At 60.9% G+C, this 15,056-nt stretch overlaps 1 protein-coding gene across 1 annotated transcript in view; it reads right to left on the bottom strand.

Moving 5' to 3' along the window:
* Positions 1-1,038: 1,038 nt before the first annotated feature.
* Positions 1,039-15,056, bottom strand: part of VAC14 (Vac14 homolog (S. cerevisiae)) — a 140,335-nt gene continuing 126,317 nt past the window's right edge. The window contains exons 15-19 of the mRNA XM_011976768.1: positions 12,236-12,410; positions 10,721-10,839; positions 9,113-9,192; positions 6,413-6,563; positions 1,039-1,685 (exon numbers count right to left, since the gene is read on the bottom strand). Coding sequence (XP_011832158.1) covers positions 1,523-1,685; positions 6,413-6,563; positions 9,113-9,192; positions 10,721-10,839; positions 12,236-12,410 — 688 coding nt within the window. The 3' untranslated portion in view covers positions 1,039-1,522. The remainder of the gene's footprint in view (positions 1,686-6,412; positions 6,564-9,112; positions 9,193-10,720; positions 10,840-12,235; positions 12,411-15,056) is intronic.

Below are 15,056 nucleotides of genomic sequence, written 5' to 3'. Positions count from 1 at the left end.
GGTAGGCGCTCCACGACACCTTCCGGCCTTTGGCCTGGGGCGGGGGCCTTCCCGCGCTTCTAAAGACGGGCAGTGAATACAGTGGCGGGATTTGGTCGGTGTATCGGCTGAATGGGATACACTGCACAGAACAGGGCGCGGGGTATCGTGGGACCGCCCGCCTTAAGACGTTTCATCGCCATGCAGACCTTCCTCCTTAAGTTCGGACTGTTCCAAGTTTCTTGGCTCCTTTTCCAAGTGGTGCCGATGCCACCCAGATGGGGTGCCCGAGGCTGGGCTTTTGGGGGGCAGTGGTGGTCTCCTGGGCCCTGGACAACCTCCGTCCTCGCGGGTGGGGGCTCATTTCGGACCAGCAGAGCAGAGCTGGGCTGTCCTTGGTCTCTGTTGCCTGAGTCCACGGTGGGTGTGATGCACACACGTGCATGGGGTAGCAATGTCAAGTGCAGCCTGTCCTGGACACTCCAGGCAGGGAAACCCATCCTGGGGGGCAGCATGATGGTGGGGGGGCGCACTCTGGGGGGAAGAACAGGTATAAGCTCCTTTTCCCCTACTCCATGGGCTGCAGGGAGCCAATTACAAGCTCATTTGAAGACCAAGCCCAGGGTTCCCAAAGCCTGGGGGCAGGTGGACTCCCTGGACTGCTCTGGGCCTTTCCTCCCCTTGCGCAGTGATCTGCGAAGTGTTCTGCAGTGTGCATTGCCCTTTCATCCAGGAACTCCTGGGGCTCAGCTCCCATCTCCCCAGTGGGGAACTCCCATTGCCCCAGGGAGTCAGGATGAGAAAGGCAGATGAGGGGCTTGGGGAAGGCAGGGTTCAGGATTCCAGGGCAGGCGGTGTGTGGTGCGCTCTAGGAGGGTGTGGGTTCCAGAGGTGGGGACCTAGGCTCTAGGCCCATGACTCCATTCAGGTGAGTGCAGGCACCAGGCCCTGGGACAGCCAGTACTCCTTGGGGCCATCATGAGCCCCAATCTCCAGGACAGAGGGTGAGGACCCCAGGCAACTGCAGATGTCAGCTGGGAAGGAGCAGGCCGGCTCGTGTTGAGGATTTTCTCTTATTTCTTTATTGGGGTGGGGGTGGGGTGCATCATTCAGATCTTTGTGCTGGTGCCTACGTGCATACAAGTACACACACACACACAGGTATGTGTTCACGTATGTATACATATACACACAAGGCCAGAGCTCTGGTGTGCTGGAGGAGAGGCAAGCTCTTTTTCCAAGAGGGCATTAGAAAGAGGTTGATTCCAGAGGATGAGTGGTGTCTGAGGCTGTAGCCCCCCACAGGGTGGGCAGCCAGCTCTGTGTGAATGCTAGGATGCAGCTGACAGCGCTGGAGGCCTGAGGGCTGGACTCTGAGAGGAGCTTGGGCAGACAGAGCAGCCTCCGGCCCCAACAGCGCCCTGGGCTGGCAGTCAGGCCCAGCCCTGGTCCTGAGAGGAGGTCCTTGAGCTCCTCAGGAGGGCGTGACAACCCTGAGTGCTTCATGGGACCACTCGGTGGGCCCTCCTCTGTGCCAGGCCTGTCAGAGGACGACCCTCCGGTCCAGGTGGTCCCCACGCCCGCTCCGCTGGTGCCGCACTTCCAGGTGCTTGTTCTGGACCTTCTCAAAGTGCTGCAGCAGCTCTGCGTAGTCGATGCTAGGGGAGTCGGCTTTCTGGGACTTGGGGGCTGCCTTTAGACTGTCTCTGGGAAGAGGGAGCACAAACGCTCAGTGTCAGGGGATCCGCTCACAGAGGGGTTACTGCTGGAGGGCAGTGGGGTCGGGGCAGAGCCACAGGCTGCTGGGCTCAGCCTCTGGGCATCTCAGGCCTGGCAACTCTTCCCTCACAGCCAGCCCCAGAGCTGGGAAGCCCCTGAACATCCCCGTCTTCCGCAGTTGGTGGGAACAGCCAACACTGCTGCTTGGCTATTGCCCTCGGCCTGTGGGCTGGTGATGGCGCCCAGAGCAGGCATCGCATTGGGAAGCATTTCCTGTTTACAAGTGGCTCCCTTTGGGGTGAAAGCCAGGGCTAGCAGCCAGCCAGGAAGCCAGCTGGGGCCTGGAACAGGGTCGGGGGAGAAGGGGGAGGTGGCAGCTTGGCCCTTTCTCTGAGGCAGGGCTACGACTGGGGAGAACGGGAACTGCTGAAGAGCCTCTGCTGGGCCCTCCACTTGGCAGGACATTTGTTTTTGAGTGTTGGGGCCCTGAGGCCTGCAGTCACTCACTGTCCCTGGGAGGAGGAAAGCCGGTCTCACCACTGGACATGCCGTCAGCTCCTACATTCCTGTTGCTGCCCCCCTCTCCAGCTGCTCTGTACAGCAACATAGGTTGTGCACTGCACAGCTAGTGTGCATGATGCTCCCTATAATCGTGCAATGCGGTAGCCTTGCTGTCCTTGTCAAGCCCAGTGCTTAGCTTGCCCCTGGGGATGAGATCCCCTTGGGCTCCTGTCCCATTGCTACTCACCCTCCAGCAGTGTCTCATGAAATGTTCTACTCCCTCCCTTTGGCCTCACTGGTTTGGAGGAGATCTGTGTGGGCTAGGAAGCATCTGTTTCCAGGCCCTGAGGCCTGGCGGCCCTGGAAAGGGGTCTCAGGAAGACTGTGGGCTGCTCAGCTGAGAATCTTGGGGCCCTTCAAGTTCATGAAAAGATGCCAATTGGTGGGGTGGGGGCGGGGTGGCGTGCAGGCAGTGGCAGAGCACAGGAACTAGACAGACCTGGACCCAACCATAACTCCACCGCTTCCTAGCGGTGTGACTTGGGCACGTGACTGTTTCCTCGTCTGCAAAGCGAGGGCTACCTAAGGAGCGCCCTGGGGTGGCTGCCAAGATGCTTTGACAAGATGTGTAAGAGCTTTGCCTGGTGTCCAGCCTCAGCTTAGGTACCTGGCGGGTGCCACTGTGGCTACAGTTCTGCCCCTTCAACGTGAGGCCAGCCGGGGCCCAGCAGCTTGAGGGTGGAAATAAAGGAGGCCATTTTGGGGGACACACAATGGAGCTCCCCCAAAATGAACTCTTGGCCATGAGTTCAGTCCAGCCTGACGGCCAGAGCCTGACAGTTGCCTCTGATGGCCCACCAGCCTGCTGGGCAGGACCGGGGCAGGGGGACTCTTCCCACAGTTGAGATGCCATCTGGGGCCTGGAGGCGGCCTCCTGCACCCCTGCTCAGCTCTGCCTGCCCACACCTGTTCCCTTCCCGCCTCCCTGCTGAAGATGCACCACCAGAAAGCATCTTGGACGTGTCTACGGCTGCGGCTGCTGCTTTTCTGGGCCTGGCGCTCCTGCCTCCCTAGCGGGGTTCAGCTGACGTTAGTTCAACAAAGATCAAAAGCAGCCGGGTGGGGCCCATTCTAGAAGGCCAGGCTGCGGGCAGTGTTCTAGGCTGTGGTTGCTCCTCGGAAGGGACCTCCCAGGCACAGTAACGCTGGTCCCAGGTGCCACTGCTCCAAGAGAGCAGCCTGGACTTCTGAGGAGGCCAAGGGACACCCCGGAGCTTCTGCAACCCTAAGTCCAGGGTGTGGCCAGACGCTCCTCTAACCCACTTAGGCCAAAGCCACAGGTGTGACCCTAAAGTGTGTCTTCTGATGCTGGGCACCCATGGGTCTGTGCGCTGCTCCCCACGACACTCCTGGCAAGCCAAGGCCTTAGGTTAGGGGAGCTTAGGGGCTCCAGAGACATGCTTTCAGCACTGGATGGCAAACCTGGGGAGACGGGCATCGGGGTGGCGGGGGTGGGAAGAGTGGGCCACATCTGCTCCCTGGGCCCTTAGAGTGGCAAGAAGTCCTGCTCCCTGTGATGGGCAGACCCTTCCTGGCCTGAGGTCTTGGGAGCAGGGTGGGCTGTGTCCCCAAGAGTGGGAGACACTGCCTGGGCTGCTGAGCACAGAGGCCAGGCCAGTTCTCCCTGCCCCACCTAACACGGATGGCCGTTTTCAGGCCCTGCACGTCCTCTGTAGGTTCATAACCATCCTCGGGCACCGAGGCTGAGGCCAGCCAGCCTGCAGCACAGTACGGCGAGTCTAGGACTCAGGGCTGGCTCTCACTCCTGCCATCCCACCTATGCACCTGTCACCAGCTTTTTCTTAGAGGTTCCCTCCTGCCTCACTGAGGAGACAGTCCCTGGGGAGTGGCCCAGAAGCCAGCAGGTGGGGGAGCTGTGGCCCCCAGGGCCCTGATGGCGCCTGGAGCACACAGAACCAGGCATGGGCGAGGAGTGTACAAACTCCCCCAGCTGTTCCTGGCTCCAAGGCCTGCCCCGCAACTCGACCCTGTCTGCCAGCTGTCTGCCCCTCCCAGGGCTGGGACTGTCCACAGCTCCCTTCCCAGGGTGTGAGCTGTCTTCCGGGCCCCACCCTGCAATCTGACCCCTTCCCCAGCTGTTCAGAAGGCCCCTGGCGTGCCCACTGCTCCTGTGCCCCTATCTATGGCATCTCTTCCTAGATTCTTGCAAAGAAAGACTGGGGACCCAGGGCATTGAAGGCTAGGGGGTGCCTCACACACCCATTTAGTCCAAATGTGCATTTACTGACCAAGTAACCAAGAGCCCAGAGAGGGCACTGGGCTTGCTGGAGGTCACACAGCAAATCCATGGCAGAGCTCACACCAGATCCTACTCTAGGCCTGCAAACCATGCACTGACCCTCAGAATCTTCTACCCTGAGGCCTCAACCCCTTGGCTCAGGACTTCCCTGACTGACTGTGGGAGATTCTGAGGAAAGCCCAATTTTCCCAGCTTCCCTCTGCAAACTTGTTCTACCCTGGTTTGAGGAGTATGATTGCTCTGAGCCTCCACTCCCCTCCCAAGACGAGATCAGCATGCAGAGCCCTGGGAGAGGCGGGGCTCGCTCCCTGGCCAGGAGGCCTCCCAGGAAGGCAGGCTGGTTCCCACAGGGAGACTGGAGGTCACAGGGGAGCAGCCCTTCCTGCCTTCTCCCTGCTTCCGGCTGCACCTTCCCCTCCTGGGTGCCTGCCAGGGTGACCCTAACACTATGGGGCGTTGGAAGGGACAAGGCAAAGGCTGGGCCAGCAAGGCCGGGTGGATTCTGGGCCTCTCTTGGAGTCTCTTGGGAGCTGACAGGACTCCGGCCCCAGGAACCCACATGTGCGCCCCCCTCCGTGGCTGACCCCGCTCCCCTGGGGACACTGCATCAGGTACTGTCTCCTGGGGACCACCTGGCGGCACCCCGAGCAGCTGGGGTGGCAGCCAGCTCAAGGCCTAGTCCTGCCACTGCAGGGCACTGCCTTCCGGGGAAACGGGACAGGGAAGGCAGGAGCCTGTCTTGGTGGGGGCCACACTTTCTGGGGGTTCAGCCTCTCCAGCTGGTCTGGGGCAGACAGCCGATCAGGTGCACCACACTCGGTCACCGGAGGGCCAGTCTGGGTGGGAGGGACAGTGGGAGCCAAAGCCAGCAGTGTGGAGCGCATAGAGGCTCCGGGCAGGCCTGTCTCAAGGCTGCCTGTGTCCATCGCAAGGGCAAGCACCCGAGGCCCTTTGCTGGAGCAAGGCGCCAGGCCTGCTGAGTGGCTCTAACAGCCTGGGAGGGAATTCTAGACACACAGGGCATCTGATGCAAGCTGGGCGCGCTCCATTCAGCGTAAATCTTCTCAGTGGCTCTGCTGGTTTCCATGGCGACCTGACAAGTGAAATTTTCCATCTCGGATGCCAAATGCCTGTGGATGAGGCAAAGCCTCCAAGGGTTACCAAATATAGACACGGCCCTACAGACTCTGGGGTAGGGGCCAGCCATGGGTTCAGGGTGGGAGCCGGCAGCCCTCTGACCAGAGGCTGCCAAGTTGGGCATCTTCTCGGTGGAGGGGAGCCTAGGACCTCTTCCTTCCATGGGCAGGACCTGAGCAGGGGAGCGTTGAGTGCACTCCTGCCTCCCACCCCACCCAGGAGGTGGCTGAGAAGGTCCTAGCAATGATGCGGCCTCCCAGTGACCCAGGGTTGAGCCTCTGCCACAGACAGGGTGTGGAGAGGGGCTATGTGAGGCCTGGGAGGTGCCCAGGACAGGCTCCTCCCTCGCTCGATGGCCACTGGGGCCCCCATCTCTAAGCTGGGGCAGGAACTCCTTCCCCTGCCTGGAGTTTCTCTTCAGGGTCCTTTGTCTGGGTAACTCCAGATGCCCTCAGAGTTTTTAGATTTTGCATAGCATCACTGAGCTGGACCCTGATTGCCTGGAAGTGTTGCTACTCCCGGCCACCGTGCGAACGCTCCCAGAATTCCTCGCTCAGTGCTCTGATGTGGAACACAAAAGGCCAAGGGGCAAGTGGCTGCGGGGGCGGGGATGGTGGCCACAGTGACAAAAGGGGTAGGATGCTGAAGTGAGGGAGGCCTCAGCAGCCCCCGGCACGGCCCTTCCTCACCAGGCTCCTCTGGACCTGTCCCTGCTCGGGGGCGGGGCGGGGGCAGCAGTCCCCAGCCAGCACTCACTCGGTCTGCAGCAGCTCGGGGTTGGGCACGCACTGGAGCCGGTGTGAGAGCAGCTGGAAGGCGCTGCTCTGCGGCAGGAGCATGAGCAGGCCGTAGAGGGCCTTGATCAGGTAGGGGTTGTTCTTCACGTCCAGCAGCTGCAGGCGCAGATCTGGGGTGTGCAGAGGGCAGGGTTCAGGGACCTGGCACTGCTCTGGGACATGCCCAGCCCGTACTCCCTGCCTCCGACTGGCTAGGACCACAGGGACCTGGTGCCATGACACCCACAGCCCAAGGACCCAGCTGTGTGGGCCCAGCCAGGTGGCCGTGGCTTCCAGCGAGTCAGGGGCTCCTTCACAGCCCGTCGCGCTGCTCCCGCCTCCCCCAGGAGTGTCCTAGCAGTTTCCATGATCTCATCTTCCTTTCTACCTGCCCACCTGCCTGTCTGATCTTTCCAACAGTCACCTCAGCCCGACAACCCCGAGATGCGCTGTGGGGCCTGGTCTGTTCCCCCCCCCCCGCTCAGCTGCCTCCCTGGTGATATGAGGGCTCGGGGCCCGTAGTGTAACAGATTCTCCAGTCGGCTCCGCACGTGCCAGCACGGGAGAGCTATAAATAGGGTGTGCTGGAGAGAAAGACGGTGGATTAGGACAGCTTTAAGAGAGGGCAGGATGGAAAAACACTTGTGTGTGTAGCGAAACACACACCAAAGCCCCAGAGTGTCTGGAAGGTGCTTCTGGGGGCTCTGGCTCACATGCCAGCCCTGCCACCACCCTGCCAGGTGGAAAGAGACACACCCGGGGGGCTGTCCAGCACTCATTCCAGCCCAAGCTGCAGCACAGAGCCCGCTAATGGCTGGCTGCACCACAAGGCAGTCCCAGCTCCCTCAAGGCGCACAGGGGAGGCGGGATTGGAAATGGGCTCACTTCTCTCCTGCGAGCCTCTCCAGGAAAATCACTGGCTTCTACTTTCTTGTGTCCCTAGGCCCAGTCCAGGCATTGTTTGTGGAGGATGTGCCATGTGCCCTGGGAAAGGGGCTATGTCACCCCGGCGGCGGCCACACAGGGGGTCCCGCTGACGCAGGGAGCCTGAGCAACCAGGCCTTAGGGCCAGGGTGTCGGTGAGCAGGGAGCAGAGGAATGGAGGCCTCCTGGTGCCCTCCAGAGGAGACCCCCACCACCACTGTCCCAGGCCTGGCTGCCCAGCAGAAGCATGAGCCTGTTTCCAGTCCTTTCTTCCCTTTGGGCCTTGGGGAAGCGGGCACTGCCTGTGGCCAAACCAGCCACCTCTAGGATCCAGGTGACTCAGGGCTGGGACGGTGTTGGGCGAGACCAGGGTGTATCTCTCCTGTTACCCTGCCCCAGCAAAGCCCTGGGCTTGAGGGGAAGGTGCTTGGAGTTCCTCCAGGGTCAGGGAGGGAGGGCAGTCATCCCAGGGATGCTTCTGGAATGCCAAGAATGTACAACTGGAGAGATGAGTCAGGACAGACCAACAGCGGGAGCAGGGTCTTTTTAGGACCTGACCTCAGGTGGCCGTGTGGGCGCCTGTGTCCCTGGGAGGCCCTCGAGGAAGTGAAATGTCAGGCTGGGCACACTTGGGACAGGCTTTAGTGCACTCTGCGGAGAGCAGGGTCTCCCTCCTGCCTTTCTGTCTCCAGGGCATCAGTTCCCATGGCACCCTGCTGCTTGACGAGGCTGCCCTTTGAAGGGGGTTCAGGAGGGGATGGGAATGGGTGTTCTTTAGCTCCTGCATTCAATTTGGGCTCCAGGGCTCAGGCTGGGCGGGTCAGAGACGCTGCCAGAGAGTATGAGAGGCCTGGGTGGTCAGCTTGGCAGGGAAGGTGGGCACCAGCAGGGTGGCTGCCTGGCTTCTCTACACATTATAAATACACGAGCGTCATTCAAAGTGTGTATGTCGAGGCGCCGAGAGCTGTGCTCACCCCAGCCAGCTGCCACTTTTGCACATTCAGCCTGAGTGTTACTAAGCAGGCAGCTCCTGCCCACTGGCTCCCAGCAAATGCCAACTCTTCTTTCAGGGAGGTGCAGGCATGGCTCTTGGGCCAACAGGAGCACCTGCAGCGGGACCCGGGGGACCCACGACTTCAGAGAGCCAGGACAGAGGCAGCAGGCTCGGAGGGGTGGCTGGGCAGCCCAGGGGCCTGGTATCAGCCTTCAAGGGGGTTCTGCTGTCAGTGCTGGCTCATGTCCATGAGACTCACCTTGAGGGATACAGGCAGTACCCAGGTTCTGATGCCACATGCCCCAGCCCTGCTCTGGCTGGCCTTGCAGGCCTATCATCCCAGTCTTTATTTTTTTATTTTTCTGAGACAGGGTCTCGCTCTGTCGCCAGGCTGGAGTGCAGTGGTGCGGTTACAGATCACTGCAGTCTCCATGTCCTTGGCTCAAATGATCCTCCCACCTCAGCCTTCTGAGTAGTGGTGACTATAGGCATGCACTATCATGCCTGGCTAATTTTTAAAAAATTCTGTAGAGATGAGATCTCACTATGGTGCCCAGGCTGGTCTCAAACTCCTGCCCTTAAGAGATGCTCTAGCCTCAGCCTCCCAAAGTGCTGGGACTCAACAATCCAGAAGCTTCCCTGGGGTGACTGCTCTTCCTCCCTCCCCACCCAAAAGAGACCAACTGGAGCTTGGCTCCACCCACCCTACTCCAGGCCAGCCTTGGGCTCATGGTGTGAGGCGTGGTGGGAGGTGGTTCTTACATGTGAAGATGGGACACTCGATCAGCTGCACCAGCTTGTCCACCTCTGCAAGGAAGTCCACGGTGACCTCCAGGTCCCCACTGAGTGTGCAGTCAAGGAAAGTGTGACTGCCGGGCCAGCACGGCCGCAGCTCAGAGCACCACGCGCCCTGCCCACCTGCGCCTGGCTTCCTGTGCACAGAACCTGGTTCTGGTGAAGCATGATTTGGCGCACAAAGGACACCAGTCTCTTCTCCTCGCCTCGCCTTTCTGTCCTAAATGGAACCCCCCTGTTCGGGAGTTCCAGGTTCCGCTCCAGCAGCTGCCTCCTCTGCACCCTCCTGGGCTGGGACAGGCTCTTATCACAGGGCTGCAGCCCACTGGGGGAGGGATGGGCAGGAAGGGTTCTCTCCTCTCCCGCCAGCAGGGCTTCGCCAGGGCTGCAGGAGGCTTGCGGCGCTGGGCAGTGGCCCGCCAGTCTCTGGGTCACAGAAGTGGCTGAGAGGAGCAAATCCAGGTTGTAGAAGGTAAGCAGGCCCACTGTGGGGAGTCAGGCAGGGCCACACCTAGCCCTCCACTGAGGTACCTCCTGTCCTCTTCTTCCTGACTCCCAACTCCTGGCTGGTCATGTTGCCTTCTAAATAGCACTCCAATCCTGGCTTACACGTCAGGCACCCACGGATGGGGCTAGTTTGCTTCTTGGTGTTTAAAAAAAAATCTGGCCAGGCATGGTAGCTCACACCTGTAATCCCAGCACTTTGGGAGGCCGAGGTGGGCAGATTGCTTGAGGTCAGGAGTTTGAGACCAGCCTGGCCAACTTGGTGAGACCCTATCTCTACTAAAAATACAAAAATTAGTTGGGCGTGGTGGTGAACGCCTGTAATCCCAGCTTGGGAGGCTGAGGCAGGAGAATCACTTAAACCTGGGAGGCGGAGGTTGCAGTGGGCCAAGATCACCCCACTGCACTCCAGCTTGGGTGACAAAGCGAGACTCTGTCTCAAAAAAACAAAACAAAACATCTAACCCTGGATGCCTTTTGAGGAGCGCGGTGCTGAGGTGAGCATTGGTGCCTCCTGCTTCCGAGGCCTCCGCCCAGCCTGCTTCTCCCCAGCGTGTCATCTTCAAGCCTCTTGGGCTCCAGCTCTGTGGCCCCCGAAGGCCCAGGCCTGGGCTGAAGCCTGCAGGCTCACCCAGCCGTCCACCTATGTTTCCAGCTCCGGGCCTTCTCCCCTACCCCCACACCAGGCCCAGGAGGAACTGCAATGAGCAGAGGGCAGCCACCTTCTCCCAGGGGCAGGAGCTGCGGTTCTCTCTTACCCCAGCAAGATAGCCCAGCATCACCTGCTGGCACCCGCCGGGCTGGGCCTCCTCAGTCCCAATCCCAACCCACAGGGTTTCTCCTGGGCCAGCTCCCCTCCAGGAGCCCCTCTTTGCTGCCAATCTCGCTCTCCCAAATACATCCCTCCCCTCCCAGGGTCCTGGTGGCCCTGATGTCACAAGCCCTGAGGCTGAGTGGAGGAGTGGGGACAGGAGCATGGCACTTGGGCCCACCTGTTGGGTGAAAAGGGGGCAGCCGACCCCTTCTTGCCCCTCAGTGGCCCAACCCCAACCACAGTGAGAGGAAGGATACAACTTCTGGATGAGGTCATAGGCATGCCGGTAGTTCTGGGTGAGGAAGCAGAGGGACACCGTGGTGACTGGGTTGTGGCACCAGGAGCGGTACAGGCAGCAGAACAGGTTCTGGCTCTCCTGTGGGGGAAGAGGTGTGAGCCGTGAGGAGACCCCCGCTCCTTGCCCCCTCCCGGTCCATGTGGGGACCTGAGGGAAGGGCCACAGGTCTAAGACCCAGGGGTCTTTGGTCGGGGGCAGCCGGAGCCAGCTTAGTACTCCGGCTGTTAGGCATCCCGGCTGGGAACGAGCCGTCACAAAGGAAACGCTGACAGCTCCTCCATAGACCCTGTCATTACCTCCCAGTCCCAGAGCTGTGTGGTGGCTGTGAGGGCCTGGCTGGGAGTGGCTGTCCTTTGTGCTGGCATGTCTGCCCTCGGCAAAATCACAGTAATTGTCCCCTACTCCCTGCCCCCCTCCAGAACTCTGTGGTCCCGGAGCCCCATGGGGCTGGGAGGGCGACGGGGGGGTGGGCAGGGAAGGGAGGAAGCACACTTAAATGCCGTCTCCTCCCCACCTCTGCAGGCCACCTCGAACACTTGGAAACCACCCAGGAACCCAGCCCACACATGGGGGAGCCCCTGCCCCGGAGGAAAATTCTTAAGGCCTCTGCGAATGTCTGGAAGGAACCACAGGAGGGAGGCAGGGCTGTGGCCTGGATCGTGCAGAGCCACTTGGCCCCAGATGCCCCCGGACATGGGCCTGGATATCCCCGAGGCTCCTGGGGAGGGTGCAAGCAGGGTCTGAGCCGGCAGGGGGCCTGGGAAATGAAACCCCTGGAGTCCCTGCCTCCAGGACAGCGCCTGTCCCTGCACGGCCTCTGCAGCCACCACCCTCAGCCAGCACATGAGAGACCTGGGACCCGCATCTCTCCTTGTTCATAGGGGAGGAGACTGAGCGTACTTTCTGCTCTCTCGGACCAGTCGTTGGCGCGTCCTCATCCAGAGCCTGGGATGGATGGGCAGCAAACTTGACACCCTGGCTTATGACAGGTGCCTTAGGAGCCAGATGTGCCCAGCTGTGGGAGAGAGGGGCCAGGCCAAGGAGGGCGAGAAGAGCAGTTAACCCCTGATTCGCCAGCACGGTTATAACCCAGAGGCCTGGCCCTGAGAGGGTAGCACTGACCAGCGGGTAGGCCCACAGCCAGCAGAGCCTCTGTTTTCAAGGGGGCAGTGCCTGGAGTGGGACTAGGGTGTCAACCAATGGAAAAGGCAGGGCTGTTGGGGGGTCGGGATGGACACATGGACCCTTCTGCTGGCAGAGACCTCAGTGCAGGTGACATGACACACCTGTGGTTAGTGCTGTGTGCAGCCACTCACCCAGGATCCCTATTTCCCAATGGACCAGGGGAGGTCTCGATTTCAACCCCATCTTCTCCCTGACAGCCTCCCGGGGCCAGCCGAGGGGCGGGCTGACACACGGTGTGCCCCCGGCATGCAGGAGCACACCTGAGGATGGAGTCACGGACGCAGCCTACCAGGGTCTTCAGGTCCTTCAGCTGGTTCCTTAGCTGGAAGAGCTCCGTGGAGGTCAGCAGGATGGTGTTGAGGGCGTGGACCATGGTCGAGGCGAACTTGAGGTCCTCCTCCCGCAGCAGGATATCTGCCATCGAGTGGAAGATGTTCTCCGCGTTCAGCAGGAGGCACAGCTGCCTGGAGAGCAGGCAGAGCGGGGTCAGGGCGCAGGACGACCTGCGTCTCAGCCTGGGAGGCCTCCTCTTGGTTTTACAGCATTTTGGGGAAATCTGCCCTTTCCTGAGGCCGGTGTGGAGCCATGACTCTGAGGCCTGTGGTTGCGGGGGGGCGGGGAAGGGTCGGGGGAACGCTGCACCTGCCTCCAGACTTCCCAGCACTGCTTACCTGGGCCTAGCCATGCCAGGGTGTCCCATGCTATACTAATCCCTGGGCACAAGAGAAACAGCTGGGCCTCCAAAATAGTCCCTGGGACCCCGTCACCTTCCTGAACTCCCACACGCTTGGGCAATGCCCGCCACCCCAGGCCAAGACACAGCTGTCCCCCGCTGGGCTTTCTTCTCTTGCTAGAGTTCATCTTCATCCGGCCAATTCTCCACACATTGGTCACCTGTTTACTGCCCCACTCCTCCTCCCAGAAGCCCCCGAGGTCAGGGATTTGTGCTGTTCGGGCTGTACCCCATGGCCTGGAGCACAGATCCATGTGGGATCAGCATTATGACCCTGAGTTTTTTCTTCACTGTACGGATAGTGGAACTCTGGTGAAGTGACTTGACCAAGGTCGCGGAGTCACTTAGGGCCAGAGTCTAGCTCGCTGGTCCCTGGGCCATGACCCCTTTCCCATCTCTTGTCTAGTAAGAGTCATTCAGTGCGAAGAATTGGACTTTGTGGGAGGAGCCTCCCCATTATACAAAAGGAAAAAACTGAACCCAGAGGATGAAAGCAGACTCCCCAGGGTCCCTGGGCCAGATGACACTAGCAGTGAGAAGTGGGTGGTGAGGACAGGCTTGGAGGAATCCGCGCTGCTTTTCCGCGTGCCCTCGGAGGCCTGGCCTGCAGGGGAAGGGCGCCTGGGCAATGCTTCCCAGCTGGAGTCCCAGGGATTTGGGAGCTTCCCCAAACAGCATGATGCAGGCAAGATGGGGCAGGAGTGGGGTGGCTGGTGAGAGGGTGGTGTGCAGCACTGTGCTTCCTGACTGCTGGGCTGGCGGCAGCATGGCACCCCTGCCCACACCACCTCCCATCTAGGGCTGAGCTCTGGAGCCTGACGCCGCGTCCCGTCTCCAGGGAAGCACCACCACAGGTCCCACATGGCGTTGGAGGCCCCGAGGTTTCAGGTGCTCAGTGAGGTGAGCCACATTTCTTGGTGGGAGGCCTGAAACACCTCCATCTCCTCCCAGGTCGCTGGACTCAGCCTCTGCTCTGCATGACCTGGGCCCAGCTTCCCAAATGCCCCTGAACGCCAGCCACGGCTCTGGGGCCAGACTGGAGAAGATTCCTCCCCACCCCCAGCCCCAAAGGAACCCCAGAGCATTTGGTAACAAAGAGGCCAGACCACAAAGCGCAAACAGTAGGCAGGCCGTTCCAGCCTACCCTGGCTGGAGCCTGCAGGCCTGGGCAAGAAACCACGAGAAACAGAAACAAGCGGCGCAGGGAGGGGGTGGTGGCCGCACGAGTAAGGGCCGCTTCATCTCCCCACACATGCCACGAGGACCCTGCTGTGCCGGGGGCTCCCCCGGGGTTAGGTGGGAGGTGAAGGCCTCAGCCAGGTGTCCCCAACTACCAGCAGTGTGATCTCAATGTCTTCGCACAATTTCTCCACTTTAATTAGGGGCAATACCTATCTGTGAAATAGGGGGAAGTTCTCAGAGGGCAGCCTGAGGACGAGGAATGCAGACGAGGAACAAGCCATGTAAGGCCAGTGTGTGGGACACGGTACCACAGGGGCCACAGCTCCTCTGGGGAGCTGCTGGCCGCAGAGGGAAAGCCCAGCCAGGCAGCCTCAAGCCAAAGGCCAGGAGGTGGTGGCCCCGCTGTAGAGCCCAGACAGTGCTCCCCGGCCCCTCCCGGTCCCGCAACCCCTCCATGAGCCCTGTCTCCACGGCTGTGGGACAGAAATGTTCCAGAAGGGCAGGCACAGGAGGAAGGGGGGCGTTCTGACAAATGGTCACAAGTGCCCATCGCCGGCAGCTGGTGCCGTCTCCATGACAGAGGCCAACAGCTGAGCCGCTGCCAGGCAGCGCTCTCCAGGGATCCAGGCCGGCAGACGGGACCTGTGGCAGCGGAGGGCAGGGTGGCGCCCACGTGAGGGCAGGCTGAGGAGGGTGTGGAGGGAGGGATGGATGAGGGGCTAGTGGTGAGGAGAAGCTGCGCCTCCCGGTGGTCTGTGGTCCCCATCGGTGACTCCCACACATGCCCTCCAGCCTGAGCCCTCGCTGGGCTCTAGATGGAACAGCTGCTTGCCTGCTGGAAGGCCCTGCCTGGCCACCTAGCAGGCATTTCAAACCTCGCTGGGCTACAACCCTTGGTGTCCCCATGGACTTGCCACTCCCTCCTCATCTCAGTAAATGGTGGCATTGCCCACCCAGCTGCTCAGGCCCAAACCACGAGTCATCCTGACCCCTAGTCCCTCTGTTGGGTCCACTGGCAGGTATGGGGGCCTTACCCTGGGAGCACATCCTACACGGCCACCCTGCCCCACACCCGCCCCCATGCCTAGGGGGCTGTCAGTATCACCTGCCTGGTCCATCTCCCCATGTCTCAGGATCTGCCTCCTGCTGCTTCTCCTGCCCCCACAGTCCACCCTCCACACACCAACTGGACAAT

This window comes from Mandrillus leucophaeus, unplaced genomic scaffold (assembly GCF_000951045.1).
Source record: "Mandrillus leucophaeus isolate KB7577 unplaced genomic scaffold, Mleu.le_1.0 Scaffold17, whole genome shotgun sequence".
Classification (NCBI taxonomy): domain Eukaryota; kingdom Metazoa; phylum Chordata; class Mammalia; order Primates; family Cercopithecidae; genus Mandrillus; species Mandrillus leucophaeus.
The sequence above is the reverse complement of the archived record's forward strand: the minus strand, read 5'-3'. Positions and strand labels throughout refer to the sequence as shown.